Source organism: Procambarus clarkii, chromosome 16 (genome assembly GCF_040958095.1).
Source record: "Procambarus clarkii isolate CNS0578487 chromosome 16, FALCON_Pclarkii_2.0, whole genome shotgun sequence".
Lineage (NCBI taxonomy): Eukaryota > Metazoa > Arthropoda > Malacostraca > Decapoda > Cambaridae > Procambarus > Procambarus clarkii.
The window spans coordinates 13,343,886-13,366,811 of NC_091165.1; the positions used below are offsets into that span (position 1 = coordinate 13,343,886).

General features: G+C 36.8%; 1 protein-coding gene and 1 long non-coding RNA gene across 2 annotated transcripts in view; one reads left to right on the forward strand and one right to left on the reverse strand.

Moving 5' to 3' along the window:
• LOC138365182 (uncharacterized) overlaps positions 1–17,222 on the forward strand; it is a 38,878-nt gene extending 21,656 nt beyond the window's left edge. Inside the window, exon 2 of the long non-coding RNA XR_011228725.1 lies at positions 16,973–17,222. This is a non-coding gene — a long non-coding RNA (uncharacterized lncRNA). The remainder of the gene's footprint in view (positions 1–16,972) is intronic.
• Positions 1–22,926, reverse strand: part of LOC123760066 (fibroblast growth factor receptor 4) — a gene marked incomplete in the record, with an annotated part of 132,807 nt that overhangs the window by 2,197 nt on the left and 107,684 nt on the right. The window contains 9 exon segments of the mRNA XM_069325283.1: positions 1,506–1,611; positions 4,792–4,932; positions 5,132–5,325; positions 5,818–6,113; positions 6,328–6,607; positions 10,666–10,850; positions 15,527–15,671; positions 16,923–17,146; positions 21,920–22,076. Of these exon segments, the coding sequence (XP_069181384.1) occupies positions 1,506–1,611; positions 4,792–4,932; positions 5,132–5,325; positions 5,818–6,113; positions 6,328–6,607; positions 10,666–10,850; positions 15,527–15,671; positions 16,923–17,146; positions 21,920–22,076 (1,728 nt within the window).

The following is a 22,926-nucleotide window of genomic DNA, read 5'->3' on the forward strand; positions in this document are numbered from 1 at the left end:
GAGAGGGAACACTTATCACTAAGAGGAAAGCCATGCCTGTAATTTTTGCTCTAAATAAAAGAATCTCACTGTAGTTCTGCATTTCAGAATCATAATACAGAGGAACCTCGATATTTGCACGTTTGCTCGGCATTCAGACAAATACACGTCCATGACACTTCAGTTTCACCATAGCTGTCATTCAGTGCACAACCCCCTGCACTTTTCTCTTGGATATTTTATATATTCTTAGTGTAAATAAGTCACCATGTCACCTAAGAAAATTTGTGATAAGGGCCAAGCAAAAATAAAGATACTGTAATTAGAACCACAATAGAGATGAAAAAAGAACTCATAGCTAAATGCGAAAGTGGTGCCAGTGTGTTTGCTCTTGTTACCGAGTTAGGTATGCCTAAATCTAGTTCTTTAATAAAAGAAATGTGTGCAAGAGGGGGGAAAAAATGCAAAGTCTTATTGAAAATATCACCCTGACAAAGTTGTGACAAACCGTGTTACAAACCTGTTGAATAACAATGCTATGTCTCACTTTAGAAACCTTTTTAAGTGCAGGCAAAAAAATCATCCTTGTACAAGTTTCTTGTATGAAAAGCATCTAGCGAGTCTAATGAGGAAAACAGAAAGACAGAAAAGGAGAAAGAACCCCAGAAGCACAACTACCAGAAGTTATAATGGTAGGGGGACTTTTCTGCCAAAGAATAACAACTCTTCCTCTGCCTTACCACCTTCCACATGTGCCATCAACTCTCCTAAGTGATGGTAAAGTGTGTAATGTGTTAGCATTTATTTCATTTAATTATTAATATATTTATCTTTGTGGTCGGGAATGGATTAATCCAATTTGCATTATTTCTTATGGGAAAAATTGTGCGGTATTCACACTTTTCAACATGCATCCCACCTTCAGGAACCAATAAAATCTGAATACAGAGGTTCCACTGTATACATATTTATATGACTCCCTACAATACAATAAGAAAATACAGTTTTCACAAAACATTTATGAATAATATGTAAGAATGGTCTGAAAATCAGAAATATACCAACAATAAAGCATGGCAGGGCAAGGCAATATCTTGCATGTTACTAATATTGATTAATATTAACACAACAATCATAATGCTTAATATCAAGCTCAATTCTATAATCAATATCCAGCTGCTATGAACCATGCATATTGGATACGGTGAAATGAACTACAGTAAAATGAAATGAACAGTGAAGTACAAAATTTGCAAGAATACTGGTGAAGTGAAAACACCAGTTTTCATATAATAGGACCGGGCCGCAGAGACGCTAAGCCCCAAAATCATCTTCAAGATAATCAAATCATCTCAAGATAACCCACAATTCTCTTAATTTTTTAAAGATTAAATCTAGTGTTTCTATATACCTATTTTATACTTCTAATAATTTAGGAGAGAACAATATAAATCATTTGTGTTGTTTTAAATTAGTTTTACAAATGAAAAATTATATTCTTAAAAACTTAGTGGGCAAAAACTTACAGCAGTTGAAGATAGTGTGAGAATTTGGTCGAGGTCTTCAACAAGTTTCTTGAAAGTTGGACGTTGCATTGCCTGACCTTTCCAACAATTCCTCATGAGCAAGTAACTATGGAAAAATAATACATGTATCAAGTGAATGCAACAACCTATAGTAAACATATATACAGAAAATAGCAGGGGTGAATGACTACACATGCAGAGCATTCATGTATGGCTCGATGTGTAATTTACATCATTAAACATTATTATTTACATCATTAAAACATTGAAATAATTATGTAAAAATATACTTGCAGCAGCGCATGCCACACGGAATCACCTGGGTGCTAGGCTGACATTTCAAAGCGTTATATGACAAAGAGTGCTGGGAAGATGGGACACCACGAGCGTAGCTCTCATCCTGTAACTACACTTAGGTAATTACATAACTCAGTCGGTCAGTTATACGAGGCATTATCTGCATGTGCATATAAAAATAGTATTCAAAACAACAAGGTTTTTGTTCTTTCTATATACAGTAGTTAAAAACCATGCACTGAGCATAGGAACAATGTCCCAAAAACTTTCATTCACTTTTCAAAATGGCAGATGTTTCTGAAGCTCTCAAATACTGTACCAATTAAGAACACCGCATACAAACACGGGTTTCAAATGTTGCAAAATGCCTAAAACATCTGTGGATGTATGTACTCCCATGGGTCAAGCATCTGAGGATGTATGTACTCCCATGGGTCAAACATCTGAGGATGTATCTACTCCCATGGGTCAAACATCTGAGGATGTATGTACTCCCAAGGGTCAAACATCTGAGGATGTATGTACTCCCAAGGGTCAAACATCTGAGGATGTATGTACTCCCATGGGTCAAACATCTGAGGATGTATGTACTCCCAAGGGTCAAACATCTGAGGATAGCATGTGCACTTCAGGGTTAAGCAGTGCTGAGAGGTGCCAGTAACTGGATGCACAATTGCACAAACTTCCAGCTAATTCCACCTGTTTAACCACACCACATCTCTAGGGTACTGTTGTCTGTATTTTGAGCATAGTGATGTTCCACACATTTCACTGTAAATATTCCTAAAATTACACACTATTGAATAATATTACTATAAAAAACAAGGTAAAGAACATTGAAATAATTATGTAAAAATATACTTGCAGCAGCGCATGCCACACGGAATCACCTGGGTGCTAGGCTGACATAGTATCATGGTTAGAAGACCTGCTTAGTGGTCCATTATGGTGCACAATATAGTTCTATATAATGTGTGCGCGCACATATAGTATAATAAGAGCAAAAATTTTTTTATTAGTCTAAGAATATATCAATATACTTTATGGATCTAATATACTTTTCACTAGATATGAGCACTATATTTTTTTGCAAAGCAATGTCACACACATTTAACTATATAAATTCCTCAAATTACACACTACTGAATAATATTACTGCAAAAAAAAAACATACAAAATCAAATATATTGAATTAATTATGTAAAAATGTATTTGCAGCAGCCACCCCCCCCCCCACACACACTGCTGGGCTGGACCACATCACCACCGACCAGTACTGTGTCCGTGCCTGAATACTGCCACACTTTCCCGCCTCATCACGGCCAAAGTACAGTATGTCACATACAATATTTTTTTTTTCCCCCTTTATCAAGGAACACATTTTTACCAATATTAGAATGAACAATTTTGAGGGAAACTTTTTTATTCTGCACGCCAAAGACTTCTCATATTTAATAGCAGTGCAGCAGAGTGCTTAACACCAGAGGTTCAGCACAATCTTGCCTTCAGAGAGCAAACATATGGAGCACCTCAATTTAAATTACCTGAATACTTAGGATGTGGGCTACTAGTTAGATGAATGCATACTTTTCAGCAATGCAGGAGATATATTAACTGTGCTATTAGAACTTGTAACTCATCTTTACAACATGTTGTCAGCCTTTGCAAAGCCATAAGGTATGTGTTCTGAGAAAACTTCAGCCTGTGATTTTGTAAGTATCCACCTCAAATGCTACATGGGCAAACACTTATCATTTCCTAGTAACACTTATGCTGTATAAATGTAGAGATATAAATCAATGGTAACACTTCATAATACTGGAATAAATTCTGGTAACACTTAACTTCTTAGTCCCAGGTATAATGTGCTTTATGATGCAGATCTATACACTAACAAATGATAAATATATATTGGTACAACTGACAGTGAAGAATGCTTGGAATGTACTATGATGTAAGAACAACAACAAAAATAAAAACCTGCATTTACTTGCTGGTAGCAAACCCCCCATACATGTATAGTGTAATGAAGGGTGTATAAAGTTTAGCTTTTGTTGTTTGATTGATATACAAAGTCTAGCTTTTGTTATTATTAATCTAATTTTGTTCTCTTAGTTTGTTTTACTGGTTTGTTTTCTTTTCTTTTTAATTTTTAAGTTTCATTTGTTAGTGTTTCTAAGTACAGTACGTTGAATTTTGTATGAGAATATTCATGCTTGTGTCTATTCACCTAGTTGTGCTTGTGGGGGTTGAGCTCTGCTCTTTCGGCCCGCCTCTCAACTGTTGATCAATCAACTGTTACTAGCTACTATTCCCCCCCCCTCACCACATACACAGTCCCTCAGGAAGCAGCCTGTAACAACTGTTTAACTCCCAGGTTAAACTGCAAGGTAACAGGGGGCATTAGGGTGAAATAAACTCTGCCCATTTGTCTCTGCCTAGTCTGGGAATTGAACCCGGGCCACAGGATTACGAGTTCCACGCGCTGTCCACTCAGCTACCAGACCCCTTGTGTGTGTGTGTGTGTGAAGTTTTTCCTGTGTGTTTTCATAAGGGTAGAGGCCCTACACCCACATGATGTGAGGTGTCCACCTCACTGTGTGAGGTCATTTACCTCAGTTATCCTAATGTAACTTGAGTACAATTATCCATCTGGTGAGTGAGAAGTTATTTACCATTGTATTATGTCCCATTCACTGTGTCCTGTAATAAATGTTATGCACGCACTCTGTTTATTCAAGTCCCGCCACTTCAAAATATTGTGCCGGCCCGAGTGTTCACTCGTGTTTGAGGTACTCGAACAGCTGAAATTAGTTCTCTCTCTCTAAATAAAATTTTTCATTTGTTCAACTGAAATTAGTGCTCTCTCCTGATAATTAACTTAGTAAAAGTACCTTCAAAATGTAGTCTAAAGACAATAGCAAACTTATGAAAGTTGAATATCAGAAAAGCACAAAGATATAATATCAGAAAAAAAGATGACACTTACATTTCAATTGGACAATTTGAAGGTTTTTCCATTCTGTGTCCCTCTCGCAACAGCTGGAAAAGCTTTTCAACCCCTGGCACTGCTGGGTAGGGTGTTCCTCCCAGTGTCATGATCTCCCATAACAGGATACCAAATGACCATCTGAAGTGTTAACAACTTGTTACTTATAAAAATAATTACAAAAATACACAAACCTTATGTACTGTACAGTACTGTTCTAAACAAATATTTTAGTTGTACTGCATTTTCAAAGATCAACAACCAATTATGGAACTATTTTTATTGCATGTGTGAAAATGTGGAATGTAGAAATAAAGATTGAATGTATTCCAACACTCACACATCTGACTGTGATGTATAAACTCTGTGGAAGAGTGCCTCTGGAGCCATCCATTTAACAGGCAGTCTCCCTTCACTTGTCTTTCGGTAATAATCCTGGCTGTGTATGTCTCGTGCCAGACCAAAGTCTGCAATTTTCATGATGCGATCTTCACTGACTAGAACATTGCGCGCAGCAAGGTCACGGTGGATGCACTGTCAAAAGAGAACAAACATGATTTCTGATTTAACATATGGTTCTTAATCTTGATACTTAAACAACTTTAAGAAACATCCATATGGTTCAATCACATGATGAACAACAAAGGTCTCATCAGGCCAACCAATATAATATGAGCATGAGGAGGAGGGGGGGATTTAATAAGTGCTGAGGGTGAAATAACAACAAAGAGCATAACAAGTAGGATGCTAATCATATATAGCCTTGCTATATATGATTAGTCATATCAATATGGTTCTTGAGGGATGGTACAATGTCTTGACTCAATAGATACAATACAGATGGTCAAGAGGCCCTAACACTTCTTGCAATGCTCTTCCACAACATCCTGTGTGCACATGCACTCACATTGCCCTCCCATCTTCTGTCTTCAACCTCCTCCCTCTTCCCTCCTCCTCCTTTCAAATTAACCACACTATCTTTTTAAATTCACCTTCTCATAAGATGAATAAGTCAATAAATCTCACCTTTCTTGATGCCAAGTATTCCATGCCCCGTGCTACTTGATACGCAAAGCTGACCAAATCTTTTTGTGAAATTGTGTCTGGTTCTTGGCCAATTGCTCGTTCATAGCCAGAAGATGGCCTGTTGTTGCGAAGATAATCACGAAGATTACCATGTGCTGCATACTCAACAACAACATAAAGAGGGCCGTCTTGTGTACAGCAACCAAGCAAGTTAATGATGTTGATATGGGTTCCAATCATCTTCATCATTTCCATCTCTGATACCAAGTCCATGAGTTCAGAATCTGTGTGACCCTCTGCCAAATGAAGGTTAAATATTTAATTTTATAAAATATACTTTTTTTTATAATACAATCTTTAAAAAGTATTCAATAAAACAACAAATCTTTTTGAAGAATATATACTTTACATTCTTCAATTCAGTGTCGATATGACAGCCACAGATTTGAGGCAGATAAAATTCTAAAATTAATTATGCTCAAACAACAAAAGTATGGAAGGAGCTCTTACCCTTCAACATTTTCACTGCTACAGTTGTATTCATATCTGGTCTGAGAAAACCTTGGACTTCAGCTCTCACAACTTTTCCAAAGGCACCTTCTCCCAGAGACTCTCCCATTAACAATCTTGAGCGTGGTAACTCCCAAGGTGCATCCAAAGGTAATTCATATTCTGATATGCTTGTCATTTCGGAGCCTAGACGTGATGTAGACTGACAACGTTCAATTTTTATTGTGGGAACAAGAAGAGGTTCCTGTGAAGCATCCGAGTTCTGACGTTCTACAATAACCTATAGAAACAAAAAGTAACAAAATTCAAATTTTCTGGGACATTGTTATACTATAGGAGAATAATAATACTAATAATAATAGTATGGAAGTGTAGTAACATAGTAATATAGCAATATAGCAGTACAGTAGTAGTAATACAATAGTAATAATAATAATAATACAATAATATTTTACTTTTGCAAAAGTACATACATATGATACATGAACAGTGTACAATTCATAGGTTAAAAAGTTCAGAATGTAAGGCCACTAATATGCAGTATTTTGAGCATAAAAATAATTAGAAGCATAATATATAAAACCAACAGAAGTACAGTTTTTAATCTCATTAGGGAGGTCATGTCACAATTTATGATCCTTGATTTGCAGAGCACATCTGCTTTGATGTGCATATCTGCCATTCCATACTCTCGGAATATTAAAAAGATAGTTATTTCTCATATGGTGCCCCATGAGTTCTGTTACAACCCCCTAGGAAGTACTTAAGGTTAGGATTAGCATTGCTGTTCAGAGTATTATAGATATAGAGAACACTTGAGAGGATGTTCGGTGACTTGATAATTTAACAAATTCATAGATTTCAGTCACATGCATTCTGGGACTGGAGTTTTGTTATAACTCTGATCACTGATTATGTCAAGTAACTAGGGGGGTAGAAGGTAATCCTGAGGCAGATACCATAGGCGAGATATGAATAGATCAGCAAATAATAATGTTACCAAGGCAGGGTGAGGTACATTATTCACAGAATGCCTACTGTTTCAGATTTTTTTTACCTGTATTGTTAATATGACAATGGAAATTGCTATCAATGTTATCTGTAATCAATGTGTGCACCAAGGAATTTCCCATCTTCTCTGCTCTTAATTTGGGTTGTGTTAATCTGATTGATGAACTTTTTACTAAACAATATATAAACTGTTTTATCTGTATTAAGGGTTACCTGTCAGCCACAGATGGGCTTTTTTTTTTTTATTCAGTATTCACTGTGCTAAAATAAGTTGTTTAGCATTGGAGAAAATGAAAGTTGTGTCACCATCAAATTGATAATTGAAGATCATTGATGTAAATGATAAAGAAGGAGTGGACCAAGTGCACTACCCTGTGCAATGTAGACGTTGAGTCACAAAAACTTGGCCGAAGATGTGATGACCAAACCACATACCTTCATCTTCTGGTGTGTGGTTTGGTCATCATACCCTGTGGAATGCCAATATTAATTGGCAGAGTAAGAGAAGTAACATCATTCACAAAAAACACTAGTGCCTGCCATCGAGATATGATATCAAGTACTGAAGGGAGTGTCCTCTAGCTCCAAAGTGTTGAAGTTTGAGAATTTTATTGTAGTTAATGGTCTCAAAAACCTTACGCATGTCAGCAAATAAGCGTATGGAGTACTCACTTTTGTCAGGAACTACATGTATCATGTCAGGCTTGTTAATTAGAGCATCATTGGTGCATTTTGGGGGTCTGAATCTATACTGGCAAGAAGTACATATATATTATGTGTAGCTAATTGGAGTTGGAGCTGTTTGTACATTAGATTTCAAATATTTTGGACAAGGTGGGCAGGATTAATATTAGTCTAAAATTGTGTGATTTTGGTGAGATCACCACTTTTAATGGACAGGATTATTTTTTTTTTAGAATATCAGGGAAGATTTGGAGTGGGGGAAGGTTTGGAGTTCAAGTGATTTGTTGTAGAGTAATGCTATGGACAGTGCTCAATACCTAGCAGCTTTTTTATAAATTAGAGTTGGCATCTCAGAAAGTTTACTTCATTTAGTTTTAAATGAGAGGACTGTATCATTAACATCTGAGGAATTTGTTGGGAATAGGTACAAAGACTAGACAGATGCCTGTGAAGGAGTAATTTACATTCGTTACGGATGCTGGGATTTAATTTGCATGGGATGTGCCAATGTATGATAACTATTGAATTTAGTATCAGCAGTGTCAGTGGATGATATCATTCCATCGTATATTGCCAAGGAATGTTGGTTTCTTATTCAAGTTCTTCTTGGATCCTGATATCTGGGAAAGTGTTCCATTTTTTCATGTTAACTTATTTCATTAAATTTATTTTTATAGTAGATTGTATTGGTTCTTATTGTTATCTTAAATAGCAGACACTAAGACAATTCTTCGGAAATGACCCCCCCCCCCCATCAGATACTTCTCATATTCATGCTTTTTAAAGATAGACTTAAGTATTCCTTTAGTAAGTTATGGGCTGTTCATCCTTTTGGTGGCGATTTGTTTTGTTAGCATTATACAGTATCTCTGGTGGATTTTGGACTTAGATTATTGTATCCAAGCATGGAGACCTCATCTTCTAAAAGAAATATATACAACAACCCATGTCTGCTATTTTTAAACAATGCTGTTTGTCAACCAAATTGTATTTTTGCCGTTTTTTTGCCATGTTCTCCCCTTTTTTTTATATTTTCTCACATTTTATACTTTAATCTCAATTAGTATTAAGTTTTAGTCTTTAGTGTTTTTCCTGCCCGAAACGCTTTGTGTAATAGTGGCTTTAGGCATTGTATGTACTAACTCTATCTATAAATCCATCAATATTTGTATCACACTTTGTATGCATGTACTTTACCTGAATAAACATTTGAATATGAATTTTTTTTTAATATCTGCTTTGGAGACAGTTCAACACCAGGTGACAAAAATCATTCAAGAATGAAGTTGATTCTCATAATACAAATGGTTAAGGACCACAGGACTATCAACACTGCAAACCTGACATGACAGGGCTGATCTCATTTAATTAAAAAAAAATACTGAAAAATTTGGAGGATATTGGTAACAACTTCTTTAAAAGGTCAGATTAACACAAAAAGGAGCAACAAGCCAAGGTCAAGGTCAACAAGCCATAATGTAGGATGGAAAACAGGTGATGCTTTTTCACCCATGGAACCACCTAATCACCGCAGCCGTGAATGCTAAAACTCCGCCAAATTTCAAAATCCAGCTCCATAAAATCATCATGACAAATGAGGGAACAAGGGTGGAACAAGTTGCCAGCTAATAAAAGCCACTAGAGAGATAGTGGCACTCAGGTAAATTTAGGTAAATTATAGAAACTTAATTTTTGTAAAGAAATGCTTGCACACCTTGGTTGATATTCGCCATATTACCGACTTCAGTCTCCCTTCATTTTACCTGCAGCAGCAACAAAGTTGCTTATGGAAATTTCAGCATACTTTAGACTGCTAAAGATTAGCATTAGACTGTATATAGTCTAAAGCTGGTGTAATAATGCTTGTTAGAAGAAATGTGACCTATAGTCCCATCAGTGAATATCCCTGAAATTGGTGGAGAGGTCCTAAGGTGATCAAAAGTACAGGCAGTCACTTCAACAATTCTGATGAATTTAGTGATGATGTATTAGAATGCAGAGTTAATACAGTTGAGAAAAGACTCTTCCTGAATCCTGATGGGCACATGTACAAGTGAGTAGACAGCAGAGCTGCACACAACATGATAATGGTCCAGGGCGGACCAAAACATCGTTGCTTCTCCTGACTTGAGGTTTGGTCATCAAATATACCGTGCTATGGGTTGCAAGTAGACAATTCTGTGTGTATTGAAGTAACCACACTATTCATGAGGGTAGCATATCATTATGTAAACAATATGTAAAATGTTGTAGTCACTAAAATCATCATTCTTGATTATGTGATGATCAAGGGTGACCCATGATCCACTGTCAGAGGTTGAACTATTTGGTTGACAGAGTCCGAGTGCATGGAGGAATTGTGTGAAACCCCGGTTAGGCTTCAGTGGAAGTCTCGGGATTCTCGTGGGGACAGTAGCACTCCAGGTTGCAAGGCCCTCATCAAGGCCCTTGTGGGTTTGTTCATTTAATATATCACGTTATTGTGATTTGTGTGTGTAGTAAATTATTGTTGTTGCCGTTACGTATATTTTGGCTCATGATCACATGCTAGAACTATTGTTATTCTGCTCCTAAAACTGTAAGAGCATCAGAATAAATATATACTATACTATATTCGGCAAACAAATTTGAGTTTTTGCTTACCTTTTTGATCCACTGCTGTGAAATAGCCTCCTTGGCACGTTCCAGCTCTTTGGCGCGTCGCTTTTCATTTTGCCATTTCTTCCAGACAAAGGAAGCCATGATGCTAGCAATTACCATAACAGAAAGTAAAACTACTCCGAGAACGAGAATAGTGTGAGACTCAGCATCTGCAAGGATTGGCTCCGCTGAAAAATGACAGTAAAACTTAAGCACTACCACCACCAAAAATAGAAATAACATTGTGTACACCGAAAGAAATTACTGAACCTTTTACTACTATGGCCATTTACATACACTATTAATGAACAAATGCAGGTTTTTAGGTAAACCATAATTTGTCTGGTTTTGAAATATTTTCTGCAACCTGGCTTCCTTCAATCAAGAGAGCCAGTGACTGAGCAAAATATAGCCTCCCATTCAGGTGACATCTACTGTATAATCTACCTTTATTTTGCTCCTCTTTATCCTCTCCGTTTCTGCTATACTGTATAATGATAAGCAGACTCGCATCAACTTACACGATATACTGTATTGGTCTTTCACTTGTTTCCCTTCTATCTTCACCTAGCTTGGCGGGTCTTTGACGACCTCTATAATAGTGACTGTTTCCTGAGCCTCTCATCATATACCTACTTTCCCCTCCTCCCTCCCTCTCTCACCCCTCCCTAACTCTCTAGTTCTCTCTCCCTTTCCCTCGTTCCTCGGGTCGTTTGTGCTCCCAAGAGCGAGTGTCTCCACTTCCCAGATCTAAGGATCTCAGATATCTAGAAGGATATTCGAACAATTGTAGACAAGTTTGTTCCTAGCAGAGCACCTATCCTTCAATCATGTTAGTTTTGTTAGTTTTGTTGCCATGTTAGTTTTAACACAAACAAGCTACATTCATACTGCTTGGTCACTAACATGGGTTCTCGCATACAGTACATCCCAACTTCCTTGCCCAAAAGTCTCCACACCTGTGTGGCTCTTGGACTTTAGCAAGTGCCTCCATAAACTTACAATAATTCCTTCACTCTTACAAGCTTCAGTTCGCTCTGTCCCTATACCACTACACAGCAGCAAGGTCCAATGGTATTTGTTATTAGGTGTTCTGCCAGCTTCCACCTACCACGTAGGTGGAGACAATAGCACTTTGCTATATCTATTGTGTATTCTCAACTAAAATTTAGATACTGGATAGGTTCCCAAGGCCCTGTTCAAGTCAGCTGTCCTCTCTACAATATTAAGAAATCTAAAAAGCAGGGTACTTCCTGGGATTTTTGCCATATCACCCCTGAGAAGTTGCATCTATGTTTTCGAACACAGGGCTAACATGCACATTTTGTGGTTTTTAGAGCATAATCATTGCCCCTTTCTCTTTCAATATGACTTTTGCAAGTGACACAGCACAGAACACCTAATGAATCTGTAGGTATACAGCATATCCATTGTGCCTCTTTCAATAATAACTCTGCGGTCAAAGCTGTACTTTTTGATCTGGAGAATGCTTATGATAATGCCCAGAGATATAATATATTGGTCCAATTGCATTCTCTAGGCCTCCAGAGAATTTGTCAATCTTCTTGCAGAACTTCCTCTCCAGTCTTATGTTTTAAGATCATCCTGGGATTGTTCTCTCTCATCAATGCCTTCAATAAAAAGGCATTACCAGGATAGTTTTTTTAGCACTACTCTCTTCCTTGTTGTGCTTAACAGTTTTTCTTCCTCCCTCCTGCCTTGCATTTACTCAGATTTATGTTGCCAACCTCACCATTTGCTGCAGCATTATTGATTTCTCCCTCTTTCCATGCTGGCTCCCGTTTATGATTGATAACTTATCCTGGGGTACCAGAAATGGCACCAGGTTTTCTCGGTTGAAAACCTGAGCTATGACTTATTAAATGGCACTTTTATTTCCCCTTCCTTGTTTGTCACCGAGTCATCTTGTGTATACAAATGCTGTAGTGCAAAGTTCTTGGGGCTGATCTGCCTCTCTTTGTTATCTCCTGTCTTTTACCTTTGAATCAAGTGCTCCAACCCATCACACATCTCCTGGGGAAGCGGACAAGACAAAAACACTTTGATTTCCATTCTTCCCTAGTACAGTACTGTCTAAACTGGATTATGGTTTTCCAGCATTTTCATTGACTTTGCTCTTGACCCTCTGTAATCTTGACTCGTTGCATTACACTGAGTAACACCTTGGCTCTGGAGCCTTTCATTCATACCCAGTAGAGTTTACATGTAAAAACCAGTGTTCCATCACTGCTTGATCATCTTAATCAATACTTCACACTGTCCAATCTTGCTTGTGCCATGCTTTGACTGTAACCCCTGTTGTGTTCCCAATTCCCTCTCTCTTATGGTCTTTTACTGCAAGAATATTAATCCAGAGCACTTCTTTGAAAGGTCAAACGTAATACATACAAGGAGCAATGGTATCAAGCTCAACAAGCCAAAACATTGCTGCTGTTTGAAATCCAGCTGGATAAAAACACCAGGATAAAATGAGGGAACCTTTGACAAGCCCTTCATGTAGTTCCTATCTTGCCACCTTTGAGGGTCCCACTGATGGAATTTTGTAAAGCCCCGACTCAAATAGTGAAAGCTTATACCCCCTCCTACAGTCATGAAATGGCTATGGCTATAACATTTTCATTGCTACTCATGCTCTACTATTCTATTTATGAATGAGGCAAAATTTGTCAATGGCATTTGCTTCACCATTATATATATATATATTTTTTTTTATCAAACATGTATGTGCCACCTTTTCCCAGATTTAAGTATTTTCAGGAAAGAGCTTTACATTCTGTATGCTCTCAATCGATTACTCTTTATTTACAAGCATTCTTTTCTTATTGTGGCCGATTTCTGCGGTGCCATAATAGCCTTGGAGGTTTTTACCCTTTCCATCTCATGGTCACTGAAATCAAATACTGAATTTTACTAATCATTAAGAGGTATTAAACAGTTGAATTTTCTTAGGTCCCCAGTCACTTTGCTGTTGACATTAATGACTTTGTAGATGCTACTGCTAAGAAAGTCATTTGTGCTGGTCCCATTCTCTCAAACAGGATTTACTCTGATTTCTACCCCGTCATTTGTAATACAATCTACAACCATTGGAAAGATAGATATTCATGCCTTATAAATAAACTGTGTACTATTAAATTTGACTCTAACTGTTACTTATCTACCACATATGTTTTCAAGAGAACTTTCCCTATGCTGCGAGGACAGCACAGGGACGAGGACAGCCATGACATGTAGAACAATGTCCATTATTTTATCAAGAGTGCGACTGATAATACAAGCTCTGTCCCATGGGCACTTAACGAAAGAACACCTTGTGTCTTATTGTCCAAACTTACAATCATGTATTTCCTCAAAATATCCTGATTTTCAAGATGATTAGAGATCTTGCTTTCCTGATATCCCATTGAATCACTTTTATCTATATGAAATCCTCATTGAATCTTGTACCTTTGGCATCACTTGTCTTGCCAATTTGCTCTTGTATTGAATGGTATCGAGGACTTTGACTGTTCAATACCACAGATGGTACTAAATGGATTTCAGTAGTGGTATTTTTTAAAGATAATTACTTGCATATTTTGTGCTACATATACTAGTACATCACTACACACAGCTAAACATACAAGTTCTCAAATGTTATGAGATTTTCAACAATATATGAAATTTGATTGGATGTCCTCAACAAGAGCATAACTCAAACAAAATTTTAAACAGGACTGCTCTTGTTCATATTTATTATGTTTGGCACCCCCCTTACTCTCTCAATACAGTGGAACTTCGATTCAACAAACCTTAATTTGGCGAATCTCTAGTTAAAACGTACACTTTCCAGGCCGGTTTTACTCACCCAATTCCACAAACTCTTGTTTGCTGAAGCGGGGGATGTACAGATTTGCTTAGGATCTTGGAACAGAATTCACAGACTGGTCGAAAACTTACCCATCATATCACAGGTTAAAAAATTGAAGATTTCCTTAGAGAAATCAGCCCATAGTGTGTGGAAAATATTAGAGGTATGAATGGTAACTGCTAATATCGCTCCAATCACATTTTTAATGATTATTGTAGATGGGCACAACATTAGAAGAAAGAGTTGGGGCCTTGGGAAAGTCAACGAGCACATTTAAAATCAAATTCTATGTTTTTCGTTTTAAGATTTTTCTGTTTGTGTTCACAAACCTCTTCCTGGAGACATCTTCGGACACAATGAATCCCTCACCACAACAAATTAAGGTTGGCCACATATAGCTTGTTGAGTTGAGGTTGCACTGTATTAGCCAAACTCAGGCCACCCAACTATCACCGTCCTTTCCTTACACTGTATACATGTGGTTCACCTGTGGCAAATTTTTATGTTTTCTACTGCCACAGCTTGCATTCAAGTTTCAGCAATATTTCATATATTTATTGCTAGGTGTGAAGTCAAATTTTGCACCTTCATTAAATGATTTGTAAAATTTGCTCATCTTCTGCTGATCCTGCTCATAATTCTTGGTCCACCAACAAAACCATATCTATTAAATTATGGAATTTAATGTACATGTGTCCTACCACAACGTTCCTTCACTGTGTGTGTGAAGGTGAAAAATAATTAGTTAGTCGTTAGTTACAGTTAATTAATTGATAATTGAGAGGCGGGCCGAAAAAGCAGAGTTCAACCCCCCCAAACACAACTAGGTGAATACACAATTCCCAACTGTGTATTCACCATTCACCATTCCATTCACTCATTTTTCTTTATTCAAACGTGACCATGCTAATTACCCTCTGAAAAACAACCTTGAAATAACCTTAAAAATGACCATTACCCTCTGAAAAAATAAAACACATTTGAGATACTTACCATCGGTAACATTTAGGTAGGCTGTTGATGAGGAAGTTCCAAGGCTGTTTGCAGCAATGCAGGTATACCAGCCAGCATCTTTCTCTGTTACATTGGTCAGCACCAACACTTGAGGATCCTCTGTGCTTGTTATATTTCCACCTTCCTAAAATTGAAAACTGTCAATATTGCATATGGTTATGTGTACACTTAAGGCTTAGGCTTACAGAAGTGTTACACACAGTTTAGATTTATACAAATTATTTCAATCGAGGAAAAATTTCAGTGATTCAGGAATTACTGCTGTATAGCAGTAATTCCGAAGGGCCCAACATGTCTTAAGACTCCTGTGGGTGTTATTCGTTTAAGGTTTGTTATAATTTTAATGTATGCTAATACTTTATATCAAATTATAAGGACTTTTATGTTCAGAACTGTTGACTTTTACTAAATTATTTTTTTACAACATATTATGCACATCTTTCTTTTAATTAACATTAATTTAAATAAGTTTGTTGACATGCCTACAAAATTATAAAGTCTAAAATTAACTAATACTACATTATGCTCTCTCTCTCAATTACTAGAGTACAACTGGAATTAACACTTATAACATACTTTTACATTTAACACACACGAGAACATCACAGTGCAGAACATGACAGTAAGGAAGCCAGCACACAAATGTCAGATGGCAACCCATCTTCAGCAATGATGGTACATATAGTGTCTGCAACACAGTATCAAATATGACCAATGAAAAGTTGAGTAAAAGACAATGTAAGGAAAAAAGCTCACTTACCTTGGCCCAATAAAAAATATCCTAGACCAAACAGTGCATTTATGCACTATATTAGGTTTAGGACATGTCTAGTTAGGCCAAGGATATGTTTGGCAGTGCTTATGAAGGTTAAGCTATTGATTTTAGTTTTATTATTATATGTACAGTGTACTGTCATTGTGGAGGATAGGTAGGCTGGAGAGATGCTAATTTCAATATTAATTAAGAAATTCATGCAAACTAAATTGTACTGATACTAAGCAATTAATTGCTGCCACCTACCCATGCAAAATGTAATTATATTATAATGTTGTATTTTGTTGCCGCTATTTTTCAAAGCCTTTCAATTTTAGTCCAATGTAAAGATTTCATGCTTGATTATCATGCACAGTATTAGTAATGGATATCACAACATGCTGAGTATACGCTGGATACATCATGTTTGGGTCCCTCTGAGGAGGTCCTGCCACAAACACCTGTTGTGCCGTATAGCTTAACATGTTACTATTACATAAATAAAACTGATGACCATGCATATTTTAGCAAATTCATTTTTCATCAGCATCACTACCAAGTGTTAGCTCCATTTCACAGCGATTCCACACATGATGCTTAATTATAGTGTATAAATCTGACCTGGCCTTTTATCGCAGCCAAAAGAATTTCCATATCTATTATGATTTCAGAGGAATCTCGAGAATCAGAGTCTGACCAAGAGAAAGGCAAATCTTTTCTCCACACAATATAAGGAATTAGAGTATTTTCTGTCCAGATGTCCACCTCAAAGCGCACCGTACCGCCTCGAACTACAGTCACATTTTCCAGGTGCTTGGTGAAGATTGGCCTTGAAGGGATGTGTTCTACAGCATAAGGAGCAAGAAGGAATCACAATTAGTATGACTTAAAGGCCTATGAATAAAATCCATGCAGAGTAAAGTGAGTAGTACTTCACCATCGCCAATCTGTATTATTTTATTTATAAAATCTGAAAGAAAAATATATAAGAATACTTTAAAATCAGCAGACAGCATAAACACTATTGAATGTGCAGTTCTCATATTTAATTAAGAGTTTGGTATTGTTATTAGTTGCATCCTGTTGCAAGATACACAGTCTTGTAGCTTTCTACCTATATGTAAATAGGCATTATTAGTTTTCCACATCCAAGGAATGCTTGTTAATGGTATCTGGTAAAATATGTAAAATTTCCACCTTCCACAGACCCATCACCACTTGCACTAAAATTATATTAATCACTACTTACAATACAATAATATAATGTATTATATAACCATCACCACATTTGTGCTACAATAAATGAACCTTCACCAAAATCATATGTAATAAAGTTATCAAGTAAGAAGACACTACTTACACAGTTCAACAAACAGTTAAACAAGCTTTGTTTACCCAAGATAAGTTTGGAACAGTTATTGCTAGAGAGTGAAGAGTAAGGCTGGCACTGCTCCTCAAGCTAGTGACATCACTGTATGTCCTGTTATAGATTCTAATCTGTAATCACTCAATAGCAGGAATACAGGAGACGGTGTGCTCGTCTTACTATAGAAACATTTGATCATAATAATATAGTTTCACACTTGCTCTATCAAGACAAAGATGAAATTGATACTGTTCTAATTTTTAAAGAAACACTATATGATCAGTCAATTTAACTTTCATTCCTTTAATGATGACACAAAGTGACAGCATGATTGAGCTCCTGCTAATTATCTCCCAATCAATAATGGTGGCAGTTATAGTCTGTGCATTAAATTCATAATCTGTCACCAGCTTTAACTGCACATTTAATTTGTCTGGACACACACACATTCTGAACACTGGCAGTGTGCACACAATGTCTAAATAATTAGTTCATTATCTGTATATATTGAATGTAAAAAATCAATTAATAGACTACCCTAATTTTAAACAGGAAGGATTTGGGAGTATAGCACAGCCAAAAATAAGGGAATAATTTGCCAAAACATTGGATAAAGCTCTTTATCATCAAGTAGAGAAAGTACCATAACTAAGAAAAGTAACTTTAGTTATATAAGATTTCCTTCCTGATTTATTTGTCAAACCAACAGTATTCTCAAGAGGGATAAGTTGCTACACAAATTATGAAAGAACTGGTAACTGAATAGGCAATTTATTTAGTGGACAGACTTGAATTGCACGTATGACTGTTCCAATTTTATCTTCAAAATGTCTCCATAGAAATAACTGGTCCAGATGAGCCTCCGAGGACAGACTAAGACATCTGTTAAAATTAAACTTTTTTTGAGAAGATAAAAAGAAGAGTGTGCAGCTACAGTACAGACAATTACAAATACGAGACACCATAAACACCAAAGCTTTTTATAAAGATCACCATACTACCGTCACCAGTGACAAGCCCCAAAATACCCCTTCCAACACCGTTTTCTCATTAAAGTGACTTTTTACCTTGATAATCAATAATCTGTCAATATTTCCCTCATTGTCAACACCATTATACCGTGTAGAATGCTTAAGCCAGGTGATATACGGCACTTGGTCCGATATGACTGAGCACTGCAGCTTTGCTTCCGTTCCTTGGACCACTGTACGATTACTCAGCTCCTTGTTTATGATTGGTCGACTGGGTAGGCGCTCTACACACAAAGAGGATCAGTTAGGTTAAGGTGAAAGAATGAATTCTAAGAACAGATATATTAGCGAACCCTAAATTAAAGGAACCCTGACCACAACATTTGCCTTAATTTAATTTCAAGAATTCTTTGCAAAATAAAATTTATTTTGGAAATTTGTATACTTTTGTATACTCTTATATAAACCTATACAGCCCTATCAACAGAATTAGATACGTATAAAATATGTAGTTACACAATCCTATCAAAGAAAGGACATTCCTTCTTTATACATCAAAAACCATACACAGTGCTGATACACTTGTCATACAAGTTGCCAAATGTGCCAAACCCCAATGAATGTTGGTTGTCGTCTCAGAGTGATGTGATGTTTCCAGCTAATCCCAAAGAATTAGTAGGTTGATTTCATATGGCTGATACCAGTGCTTTGGGCAAACCATTGCATGGTACATATATTATACCAAGCAATCACACTCATAAGCACTTGACAGTGTGATAAGTTGCATTACTTTTCTGGTATAGCCAAGAGACACCAATGCTGGGTGGACCGTATTGTGTAGCTTGTGACAAAATGCCATATACAGTATTCTCCATAACAAATGAACGAAGCAAACAGTATACACAATTTCACAATTATTATTATACTGCCACCATAACTCTTCACAGTAACGATGATGCAATCAACTTTGAAGGATTTCCTGGGTGCCAAACTGTCCTGGGGTCCCTCCTCATTCACAGCTTCCTGCAAGTAACTACAATACAATGTGTACCTTCAGAGACCTGTGGGCAGCCACTATCCTAAGATCTTTTCCAGGTGGTGGATACTTGCCATCCCAGAAACTATTGTGAAATGTTTTTGTCATCTTTTCTTGAATTTGAATTTGTAGTCCAAATGCCTTGTGCGCTGCATCATTCTCTGTGCTTGGAAGGTTACCTAATTTACCCTAGTGGCCTCAACGAAGACAGGAAGCCTTCGGCTTCTCGAAGGTCCCCCCACTTTCCTTGATCTTTTCTAGGTATATTTTAATACTCAACACAGTTTTGGCAGTTACGGCTTCGGCAGGTAGGTGGTTCCATGGGCTTCAGCAGGTAGGTGGCTCATGTGGGTGAAAAAGCATCTCCTATTCTCAATCCAACACTGTGGCTTGTTGAGCTTGAAACTCCTTGGTTGTTACATCTGACCTTCTGAAAAAATACCAGGATCAACATCCTCTAACTTGTTCGGTATTTTAAAAGTTTCAATGAGATCTGCCCTGTCATGCCCGGTTTGCAGTGTTGTTAGCCCTGTGGCCCTCAACCGTTCCTGATACGGGAGATGACTTGTGTTGTCCGGTGATTCACCTTCTCCAGAGCAGCTATGTCCTTCTGAAAATTAGGTCTCCATGCTTGGATATCATAATCCAAATGGGAGGCACACCAGAAATTTATACAGTAGAACCATTACCTTCTTTTCCTTATAGTCAAAAGTATGCTTGATTATCCCAAGAGTTTGGCTAGCTTTTCTGACTTCTGCACTCACCTGTTGTGCAACTTTTTAATGAGTAGTGGATCTTGACTCCAAGGTCCTTTCCTTCATCCATCTGCTATAATGTAATGCTATTAATCTGGTAGTCATGGCATGGGTTGTTATGCCCCACATGCATGGTCTTGCATTTGTCGATATTAAAAAGCATTTGCCAGTCTTCTGACCATGTGTGGAGTTCATGTAGATTGCTTTGTAAGGCTTCAATATCATTATCATTTCTCACCTTACCATAAATCTTTGTGTCATGCAAATTTGATGTGTGGTTTTGTAATATTCTCATCCATGTCGCTGATGTACATGACAAATAGGGTAGGGCTCAAAATGGATCCTTGTGGCACCCCACTTATCACATTTCTGCATTCAGTTTCGTTTCCATTTAGCATGACTCGTTGTTTTCTTTCATTAGTTCGTCAACGTTCTTTCTAATTATATTGCATGTTATGCAAAATAATTATACATTGTTATGCATATGCATTATGTTATGCTCCATATCCCTAAATTCCTTCTCCACCCGTCCTTCAAACATTTGTGTGGGTGATGGGATGTCATCCAACCTTTCAAGTGTGAACACTGATGTAAAATATTCATTTAGAGTATTTGCTGCCCTTTTTTTTTTTTTCCCTTACTCTAACCATTATAGCTTGGTTAGTTGCATCTATTTAGAGGCCAACTGAGTCTTTTGTTTTGGTTTTACCTCTTATATATGCATAGAACAATTTTGGATCATTTACTTATGTTTTGGGCAAGTTTTCTTTCGTAATTTCTTTTGGCTGCTCTAATTGTCCGAGTGGCCGAGTTTAGATTAATGATGTCCATCTTTCTCCACTTTTTCCTGTCTGGTGATTCTACCATCTTCTATCAGTATAAAGTATACTATACAAGCTAGTACTGGGATATAGAGTCCCTGCAATCTGGCTTATAACTAATTCAACTTTCTTATAATGACCTCTAGGCATTCATCTTCCATTAAAGTTTTTATTTCATATTCACCATATTAAAAAATTCAATAAAATGTTTCAATGCCTTATTAAATTGCCTTATCAATACCTTATTAGTCCTGAAGACCTCGTCCTATTCTGATACTTGAAGTAAGTTAATTTTGGGATGATTTTGGCCACCTTGTTTTAAAAATTTTTATAGAAATGTCAAGCTCTAAAGATAAATTCTTTATGCTTAATTATAATCCAGCAGTCCAAGTGGATTTGTAGAACCAGATACAACAAATATCTTATGATGATATTATGTGTGCATATGATGATTCTTCACATTTAGTTGACTTTGTTGCAGCAGCATTTAGGAATTTTGCAAGAATATAAAGATATCTTTAAAATATTTTGAAGAAAGCAGAATCATGTATTCTTCCATTCTTCATTATTTTTAATTTATAGATTTAATTAATTTATACCTTAATAGAAAGTTAGCATAAAAAAAAATTCCTTACATGAGAATAAATATCAAATGCTCTTTTTACTAACCAATAACTTCTAAAACATAAGTGTGGTTGATGGTTCCATGGCTGTTGGAGACAAAGCACGTGTAATTTCCAGAATCTGTTGGTACAAGGTTCTCCATTTTGAGTAAGGGTCCCTTGATCCGCACAATACCCAACTGTCGCACAGGCTTCTCACCATTCTAGAATTTAACAAACAGTTAATTAGTTCATATTATCATTTCCTCCTCAAATAGGCTTTGCTTGTTATATATAGAGAACAGTAGTACTGTATTTAATTAAGGTTACAAAGGAAACTAGAAAACATGTAAAAATATATAGCATGCACAGTACAAACTTTTCTCAAAATATTCGAGACTAATGTTTCAGTTAGTTCAGTTGTTTATTACGCTCCACATACCTATCCTGTGAGCGGTGGCGGAAAGGGTTACAGAGCCACATAATGGGTTCAGGAACCCTATACAGTATTTCATTTAGCTATGCAAGTCACAAATGATTCAAGAAGTGGCCCACAACAGTCTCTCTACGGGCAGTTTACATCTGCAGTAACTCAGTTACATAGTCCTGTAACTGTGTAACTGATTCTGATAAAGAAAGAAACCTAGAGGTGGTTCTAGATATGGATGGTGAAATATTCAAGAAAGTGTTCGTGACCTTTGTGAGACCAAAGTTGAAATATGTAAAGTTGGTATGGTGAACTTACCTTAAGAAGCACAAGAACAAACTGGAAAAGATGCAAAGTCATGCAACTAAATGGCTGAACTGAAAGACAAGATTGGTCAAGGGAAGGTCAGAGACATTAAATATGCCAAAGCTAGAAGGTTGAGGAAAAAAAAAAGGCAATATGATCACTATTGTACATACAAAATAGTAACTGGAATCGACAAAATTGATACGGAAGAACATCAAGAGAAAGAGGTCATAGATTTGGGGTAACTAAACAAAGCTGCCAAGGAAATGTAAGAAGATTCACTTTTGCAAACAGAGTGGTAAATGGTTAGAAAAAGTGAAAAGGTGGTGGATGCCAAAACC